Here is an 8,869-nt window from a genome sequence, read left to right as displayed (position 1 = left end):
TGCGCCACCACCGCCCAGCAGGTGAAACCATTCTTTCAGGAATTTTATGGTTAGTATGCCATCTCAAAGTCACTGTGACACTAAGGTAAACTACAGGTCCGGGGAATGGCTGTACAGTTTAAATCCTATAAAGTCCATGAAACTGGAAAATCATTATGGATAAAGGGCAAGTTAATATTTTGGAAGCCTCTAGTCTTCCAAATCCCAAGCCCTAACTGATGAGAGTAGAGACCTCACACCTGGCCCTCTCTCTTTTAAATTCTTTCCTATCCAGTATCTAGTCAGTGTTAAGTGTTTGTGCCCGTTTTCTCAGGCCACTGGAGTCTCCAGATCTTCTGACCTGAAGTGGGAAAAGCTACAGGCAACCAAAGTCAGCATTATCTAAGTTTCTTTTTTCTTAATTTTGCTTTAAAAAACAACCTGATAGCCTTTGTAACACAGCTGAGCCTAAAAATTATCATCAGGGCCATAATTACATTTATATTCCCTGCTATTATCTGAGCTAAATCAAACAGGTTCTCACAGAAACACCAATCTTTTAAAAAAAAAAAAAAGATCTCTACTTCTTATGAAGTAACTGGTATCAGTCAGTGAATTTATGTTGTTTTTTTTGGGGGGAAGGGGTTAAAAAGAGGGTTTGGGTGTAATAATGGTAGTTGTGAGACAGGGTCTCACTATGTAGACCAGGCTGGCCTCAAAATCAGAGGGATCCACCTGCCTCTGCCTCCAGAGTTCTGGGATTAAAGGTGTGGGACACCATACCTAGATTGGAGATTTTAGTCTTAAAAGACACTGACAAATTATTGTGGCCATTTCACAAGGTGACTGAGTCAGATTCTTTTTTTGTTTTGTTTTGTTCTTGAGACAGGCTCTCTCTGTGGAGCCCTGGCTGTCCTGAACTGGTTTTATAGACCAGGTTAGCCTTAGCAAGTAGGTTTATAATGCACAGCTCAACAAGAGAGGGAGTGAGGCTGACACTGAGCCTTCAGTATCTTTCTCCTTTCTGATATTCTAGAAATGTAGATCCAATCCAACAAGACCTCATGCCAAACTACAAATCCGTTTCCAAAGGAACAAGGTTTTAACTCAAAGTCTCCTAAGCCAAGCTTTTGGAACACATTTATTTCACTACTGAAACTTAAGAGCATTCTTTCCAAACTTCTGTCGGCTTTTTCTACGTAACTGAAACTGACTTTTAACAGGGTTTTATGTCTTCAACTTAGCATGAAATCAAACCACAGAGGTTCCCTTCCAGGGTGGCATCTTCTACTTGGTATTAGAACTACCTCTCCCATTTCTCCGTCCTGTCTGTGCTGCCCCACAGCACTGTCTTCGTCCCTATCCCTTTTTAAGCAGGGTTATTTTTTATTCCTCAGGAGGCAACTAGCATTATCTTTGCCTGAAAACTGTTTATTAATTTGCCTGTCAAACATTCTATAGAGCCGTTTACATCTTACTACAGAAACCTCCTGGGTACATATTGACAGCTCAGCAAGTATTTACACAAAGCTCTGAAACATTTGGCTCTTTCAGAGGCAGAAGCTGCTGTGTCAAGCCGAGAATCAAACACCTTTTCTTTTACCTTTTTTCCTCCACTAGAGAAGCAAGCTTCCCTCTAGCACAGCTCCAATCTGCAGAAACCACACTTCTACACTACTAAAAAGAAAGGAAGAGAAACTGAGGTGTGTTGGGGGGAAAAAGCACTTCCAGGACTACAGCAAGACACACCATGTAGTTCCTTAAACAGGGTAAGGGAAGAAAAACGACCTAAAGAATTTACAGTCTAACACTTAGTTTTTCCTCTTCCCAGCTCAGGAACTTTGTTTCTCTCAGCAAAACTTACTGGGCAAGTCCAGGCACTCAGATCACAACCAACTGCCCAAACCAGACCCAGACCTGCCCCACTGCTGAGCCTCTCAAGAGCTAAATGCTACCTCTTCTCCTGCTCTAACCACCCTCCTCAAAGCAGTGGGCTGATGTTAAATTGTATCAATATCCACTTCCTATCCCACACCAGTGACTTGCCTCCTGGGGATCCTGAAGCCACTATTTTCAAGTTTTAATGAAGTCTAATATTTCATTACCTTAACTGCTGCAAAAACCTCCAGCCAGGTGAAATGACTAATGATAAACAGATTAACAGTTTTGAGACAAGTTTTTTCTTTGTAGCACTCAACTTCTTTGAGCTTGTCCCTGCAAATCCCAGGAGATAAAATAAAAATCCTTAAGCCTACGGGAAGAAAAATAACTTAAAAACACCACTGAAATTCAGGTCCAAACCTTAACTCCCAGGAAGACAGAGTTTGAAAGTCAATCTGAGCTACACATCAGGACCCAAGCTCCACAGACAGACACTAGGATCTCTCTCTCTCTCTCTCTCTCTCTCTCTCTCTCTCTCTCTCTCTCTCTCTCTCTCTCCCCGGGGTGTATGTGTGCCGCTGAAAAAGGAACACATATACTATGGAAGACTATGAAAGAAACCAACGAGCTTCAACATAAAGCAAGCTTAGCTTATTTGGTGCACCAGCTAGCTTCATTTAACCAAAAATACAAAAGACTTGCCCTCGGTCAGTTTCATGAGGAACCTAAGCCTCCCTCACTCTTGAGCTATAAACTCTCTAACCCTTCACCACTAGGCAACACAACTCAGTGTGCAGTTAAGGACCAATCTAAACAAGCAAACCAAAGAACAAATAAACAAAGATAAAAGCTAGGTGGATTCTGAATCTCTTTCAGAGCCCCAGGAACCACAGTTCACTGGAAGGGTACTTATCAATTTATTCTATATGCTTTATCAGGTTGTTTGTAATGAGACAGTTTCTTGCTACATAGGTCTGCCTGTCTCCAGAAACAGAAATCACATGGTCCCTCAGCCTCCTATTGGACTGGACATGCGCATGGTCCAGCAGCCTCCTACTGGATTACAGGCCTGTGCATGGTCCCTCAGCCTCCTACTGGATTATACACTTGTGGATGGTTCCTCAGCTTCCTTACTGGATTACAGGCATGTGTATGGTCCCGCAGCCTCCTACTGGATTATGACCATGTGGTACACTTTTTTCCCTCTTGATACAGTTTCTCTCTAGGTAGTCCAGGCTGGCCTGGAATTCACTATGTAACCTAGGTTAGCCTTAAATTCAAGATCTTCCTGCCTCAGTCTTGTGAGGCTTGGGAAACAGGAATCAACTCCCATTCCTGGCTCTTGAACACCATTTAAAAAAAAAATCTGCATGCTGCCATTGCTTCTAAAATTTAGAGATTTTAAGCAAATCAATACAGTCTTTTGGGGGTGGGGCCAGGAGAGGGCCTAGCCCATTACTTTGTTAGCCTAGTTCCCCAGCTGCTGTGTAAATGCCTAGTGTTGCTGACATTACACCTGTATAAACTGATCCAATAGACTACAGCAGAGGGAGGCTTCAACTGAAGGGGAAAAGTCCTCACCCATATCCGTACAGAAGTCAACCTTGCTGCCTCCTCTCTCCTCATTCCACTACCCCAGGTCCCCGCACCACCATCATCCACAGCAGGGAGAGATGAAGTCTCCACCGCTGGATCTTCTCTGTGTGGTTTTCCTGGCCCCTTCGAAGAGAGAACCCTCACTTGTTCTGTATCCCAGCCAAAACAGGTATCTGTCACATATCCTGATAAATCCAGGATTCCCTTATGTTTCCCAGAAGTCTGGAATATTAGTGTCCAGCAGAAACTAACAGCCTTGCTTCTACAGTCAAATCCAGAACTATTCACTTTAGCTCTACTTGGTTTGGTAATCGGAGTCTCTGTGGATCAAGCTGGCCTCAAACTTCTGATCCCTCTCCACCTCATAAATACATGCGCCACCACACCAAGCTATATTTCATTTTTTATATATAATAGACTATTATACTCAAGATATACTACTAAAAGTGACCTAAGTAAAGATCTTAACTTAAACTAACTCCCTTAGGCAACCTAAAACTCTACTGTCAGTCCCATATGAAACATGCTACTGGTTATTAAAAAGGATGAAGGAAAACTTTGTTGTGATGGTGCTAGTCCCTATGAAAAACACGTACTAATCTTTATTTCTTAAAACCAAAGTCAAATAACATCATCACCTTACTTAACCATGTGCTAGGAAAAAAATATTCTTTTGTTGTTTTGCTTTTTTTGAGACAGGATCTCTCATTGTACAGCCCTGACCAGCCTAGAACATTCTATGCAGACCAGGCTGGCCTGGAACTCACAGAATTCCACCTACTTCTGTCTCCCAAGACCCACCACACCTAAGCCTAAAAAAAGTCTTTAAACTATGACTGGGTTGGGGAAAGGAATGACCTTCCTTAAAAATACTCAGGGACTAGCGATATAGCTCAGTTGTCAGAGTGCTTACCTAGCCTGTATGAAGTCCTGGGTTCAACCCCCCAGCTCTACATTAAAAACCTGGCCTAGAGCTGTAGAGACAGATGATGGTTCAACAGTTAAGAACACTTACTGATCTTGCAGGGGACCTGGGTTCGATTACCAGCACCCACAAACAGCTCACAACTGTCTGTAACTCCAGTTCAGACACATAGTCACGTCTGGCACCTGTATACATCTGGTGCACATAATTCATGTAGGTGCACAATCACATTCACATAAAAGTTTTAAAATCTACAAAAATAGAATAAGCCTGGTGACACATGCATATATAGATCCCACAACTTCGGGGTGGAAACAAGAGGATCAAGAGGTCAAAGTTGTCCTTGATTGAGTTCAAAGCCAAGAGACTCCAAAGGGCATGAGAGGTTTTCCCGAGGAAACCCCCTGCAGCCCCCAGACTGCACACCTGTAGCTGTACTATCTCGAACACAAGCCACCAATCTCCAGCTCATTCCCTGCATCTCAGAACTGTAATGAAACTGAACAGAAAATTTATTTTCTGAGTGCTGGGACCTGGTGTGATCAAAGAGAGTTAAAAAGAAAAAAAAAAATCCATCCAACAGCAACAGACTCAGGATTCTAACCAAGGGGCTGAACCTACATTCTTATCATGTCCCCTGCACAGACCATATAGCCACTACCTAGATAGGGAATGCTCAATTATTTAATGATCAAAATCAGAAATTACTGTACTACCAAAGTTGATTTAAAAATAAATAAAACATAGCTCCCGCCTGTAATCCTAGCACTTGGGAGGCAGAGACAGGAGTTCAAAATCAACCTAAGCTACATAAACATTGTAAGTTCCAGAACATCCTGAGGTACAAGACTGACACAAAATAAAACTCAAGTTTTTAATAAACCTTGACACCCACCCGATTATTTCTTCTAATAGTTCAAGAAAAGAAAATTTCTTAGTCAAAACAAAGCGAGGAAAAGCAGACATCGCAGAATGACTGGAGAGGCTGTGCACACTGTCTTCTAAGATAGAACTTACCCTCGAGACAGGAAAAAATTCAGTATGCCCCTATTCTCAGAGATGAAGACCACTGGACAAGACCATAGCATCGCAGGAGCGCTGCCAGCTCAACAGAAGAGCACAAAAGTAGTTGTAAAATGGGGGAATGCGGGAAATCACCATCCCACGAACACAACCCAGCACAAAGGTACAGCTGCTGGGAATGGGGATCCGAGGACATCCCTCCCCTCTGTGGAAATATCATGTCCTTCCCAAAGCACCAAGGAAGAGGAAAGCAAAGTAAAATCAAACAGACTGTAAGAAAAGGTACCAAAAAGTGACCATCATAAGTGGCATTGTAGGTCATATCTTTACACCCTGAAAGATAAAAGGGAAAAAAGAAAAGAGGTACACAACTTAAAATACAAAGAAAAATACTGACCAATCTCAATTCCAAAGCCCTAAAAAGAATGCTGACAAAACAATATTCCAGGAATAAGTCATAAATTTCGTAAAAAAGGACTTTTAGGAGACAATCCCTCTCTAAATCTGGAAGTCATCAGCATCTCTTTCAATTTAGTTCTTCTCTCCAAAGTTCAACTAACAAAAGAAAAGTGTTAACAAGATTCAACATGTAAACAAAGAAAGACTCAAGCCTTGCTTAAAAGGGAACTCTTGATCCTAATATCAAATTCTGTCAGAAACCTCTAAGCAAAAATATTAACAAAACCCATCTTCTTCCCCTACAGATCCCCACATTTGCCATTCAGTAAAATAATTTCAGTCCTGTAAAGTGGAACAGTGTCAAAAATTACTCAAGACAAATGTATCCTCAGAGCCATCAAAGAACTCATTTATACCATCAGGAAAGTCACAAAACCAAAACAAACAGCAAACCCATTGTAGAGAAAAGCCCAGCTACTGTTCCAACACAGAATCTATTTCAAACTGCATAAAACATAACAAGCAAAATAAATCCAAGGTACAAGCAAAATGCCATCGCCTCCTCTTTTGTTTCAGGCACAATGTAACAAGGGCAGCCTGTCTGGGGCTGTGCTCCTGCTGATACAGTATTGCTGCTTAAACCTCCCTCCTCAAGGTCACAGCCAATTTCAGCTCCGGAATAAAAGGAGGATAGTGGCAGCGATGGTTTGGGTTATCACTGGCAGAAAAGCAGAGTGTAAAAGTTTATGAGCTCATCAGGATTGTTGTACCATTACATCAGAGGCAATTATAAATGGCCAAGAGCAGAAGATGGGGAGCCAATCAGATCACAGATAGGATGTCAACCTAAGACCAACTGTCTCCTGGCTTTGACAGAAGGATTTTACCTCCATAATTCAAATCCCAAACCAAAGCAATCTGCACTTACTACTCCAATCACTCAGCTGTTTACCAGCACTTCCAGAGAAGCCCAGGCCACTGGGCCGGCTGAGCCAAAGACAAGAGGCGGCCCGGGCGGCCCAGGGCGAACCACGGTCGGCCTCAAGCTGCCCCCGAGCAGGCCCCAGAGCTCCCCCAAGTCCCCCGAGCCCTAGGGGCCACTCTTTAAAAGCACATTTTAGGGGACGGCCTAGAGGAAGGCAAGGGGGGGACAGAGGAGCGGCAGGTGAGCAAGAAAACGTTGCTTCTTTCTCCCGCGTTCCTGACACTGCCTACACCCCTACCCTGGACCCCCAGCACCCCCTCGCCAGGGCCTGGCCCTTCCAGGCCCACTTTGCTCCGCACCCCCCGGAAGACCCCCAGAGTTCGAAAGAACGAGCCGAGTGGGACAAACCGGACAGACACCTCCTGAGAAGCCCCACACAAAGGCTGATCGAGGAAAGGAGAGGAAGGCAGACAGGCAGCCATTTTAAGAGAGAAGAGCCAGACAATGGCAGCTCCCCGGTAGTGGGGGCCCAGGCCTGAAGGGAGCCCACGGTCGAGGCCTGCTCCCCGAGGCCGCCACCCCATAACCCCCGGCCCCACTCGCCCCAGCCCCCTCCCCACTCAGCTGTGTACCTGAGGGGTCCGGGCGAGCGGCTGCCCCCCGCCGCCGCTGCTCCCGGGGCTCATGGGCGCGTGGTGGCTCCTTTGTTGGGCCCCTCCCGAGGCGGCCGCTGCCGCCGCCGCCGCCGCCGCAGCCCCCCAGCACTGCGAGGCCATGTCCGCCGGGCCCTTGCCCGCGCCCCCGTCCTGGGGCCCGCCGCCGTAGTCGCCCCCGGGGTAGCCCTGGTAGCCCCGGGCCGAGCTGGGCGACGTGAGCAGTTGGTTGAGGGTGGGGGTGGCGGTGGGCTGGGGAGTTCCCCCGCCAGCCGCTGAGGGGCCGCCTCCCCCCATGGCCCCGAAGCGCTGCTGAGCGAAGGACGAAGACGACGAGGAGGCAGAGGCGCTGGAGGAGGGAGGCGGCTTGGAGCCGGCGGCCGCCGCGCCGGAGCCCGGAGTGCCACCTCTCGGGGAGCTCAGCGCGTAGGCCTGGGGGGGCGGGGGGTAGGCGCTGCGGTTGGGGTAGTAGGAGTTGTACTGGTGGTTGGGGAAGCCGTGGTCGTGCGAGTTCTGCTGGGGCCCGGCGTAGGGCTCCAGGCCCCCGCCGCCGCCGCTCTGCAGCGCTGCCAGGCCAGGGCTTTGTTGTCCGCCATGTTGTTGGTGGAAGACGGCGGCCGCGGCGGCGGCGACGGCAGACGGGCTCCGGCCGTAGGGTGGCCCGAAGCCGTAGGCGGGGGGCGGCAGGGCGGCCGCAGCTGAGTGAGGAGGCGCCCCCACCCCGTCGCTGTTGCCGCCGCCGCCGCCGCCGGGCGGCTCCGGGAGGTTATTGTTCAGGGCGGGCCTAGGGCCCGCGTTCCCGTTCGAGTTCTTCAGGTCCGGCTCCGCGCCGGGCCCGCCGCCGCCGCCGGCTCCTCCAACGCCGCCGCCGCCACCCCCATTGCTCTCGGCCCCGTCCTGCAGCTCCTTTCCCATCGGCTGCGGCGGCCCCACGGCGGGGCCCTCGCTTTCCTGCCCGGCGGCTGCCTTCATTTCCCCGCGCTCGGCCGCTGCCGCCGCCGCCTCGCCCCCCGCCTCCTCCCGCTGCTGCTGCTGCTCGGCTTTCTTCAGCTCCGAGGGCGGCGGCGGCGGGTTGCCCAGGCTGCTGGCGGCGGCGGGGGCGACCTGCGCGGCCATGATCCCCGCTGTCTCGTCCGCGGAGAGACCCGGCCCTGTCTTCGTCTTCTCCCCCCCTCCCACCCCGCCCCGGGGCCGAGTCCCCCGGGCTGCCCTCCCCACCCGCCCGGGCGGGCCTCGCGGGGCTCCGCTGCTGCGCTGCGCTCGCTCCTCTCCCCCCCGCCCCGCCGGCTCAGGCTCCGGGCTGGCGGCGGCGGCGGAGGAGGAGGAGGCGCCGGCGGCTCAGCTGCTCCCGGCTCTGTAGGCTCGGGACCCGGCTCTCACGGCTCATTCCCCCCAAGCCCTTGCCTGGGAATGAGGGGGGCGGTGGAGGCTCCGCTCCCCAGGGCCTGGCCCCGCTGTGACTCTCCGCTTTCTGCTGCCGGAGAAAGG

General features: G+C 49.5%; 1 protein-coding gene across 2 annotated transcripts in view; it reads right to left on the bottom strand.

Moving 5' to 3' along the window:
• The window catches only part of Arid1a (AT-rich interaction domain 1A), an 80,478-nt gene that overhangs the window by 68,304 nt on the left and 3,305 nt on the right, over positions 1–8,869 (bottom strand). The window contains exon 1 of one of the 2 annotated variants that reach the window (XM_005353089.3): positions 7,361–8,497. The exons of the other annotated variant lie outside the window; for it this stretch is intronic. Within the exon in view, the coding sequence (XP_005353146.1) occupies positions 7,361–8,497 (1,137 nt within the window). Of the gene's footprint in view, positions 1–7,360; positions 8,498–8,869 lie in introns of those variants that run through there. 2 annotated transcript variants of the gene reach the window in all.

This window comes from Microtus ochrogaster, chromosome 10 (assembly GCF_000317375.1).
Source record: "Microtus ochrogaster isolate Prairie Vole_2 chromosome 10, MicOch1.0, whole genome shotgun sequence".
Lineage (NCBI taxonomy): Eukaryota > Metazoa > Chordata > Mammalia > Rodentia > Cricetidae > Microtus > Microtus ochrogaster.
The sequence above is the reverse complement of the archived record's forward strand: the minus strand, read 5'-3'. Positions and strand labels throughout refer to the sequence as shown.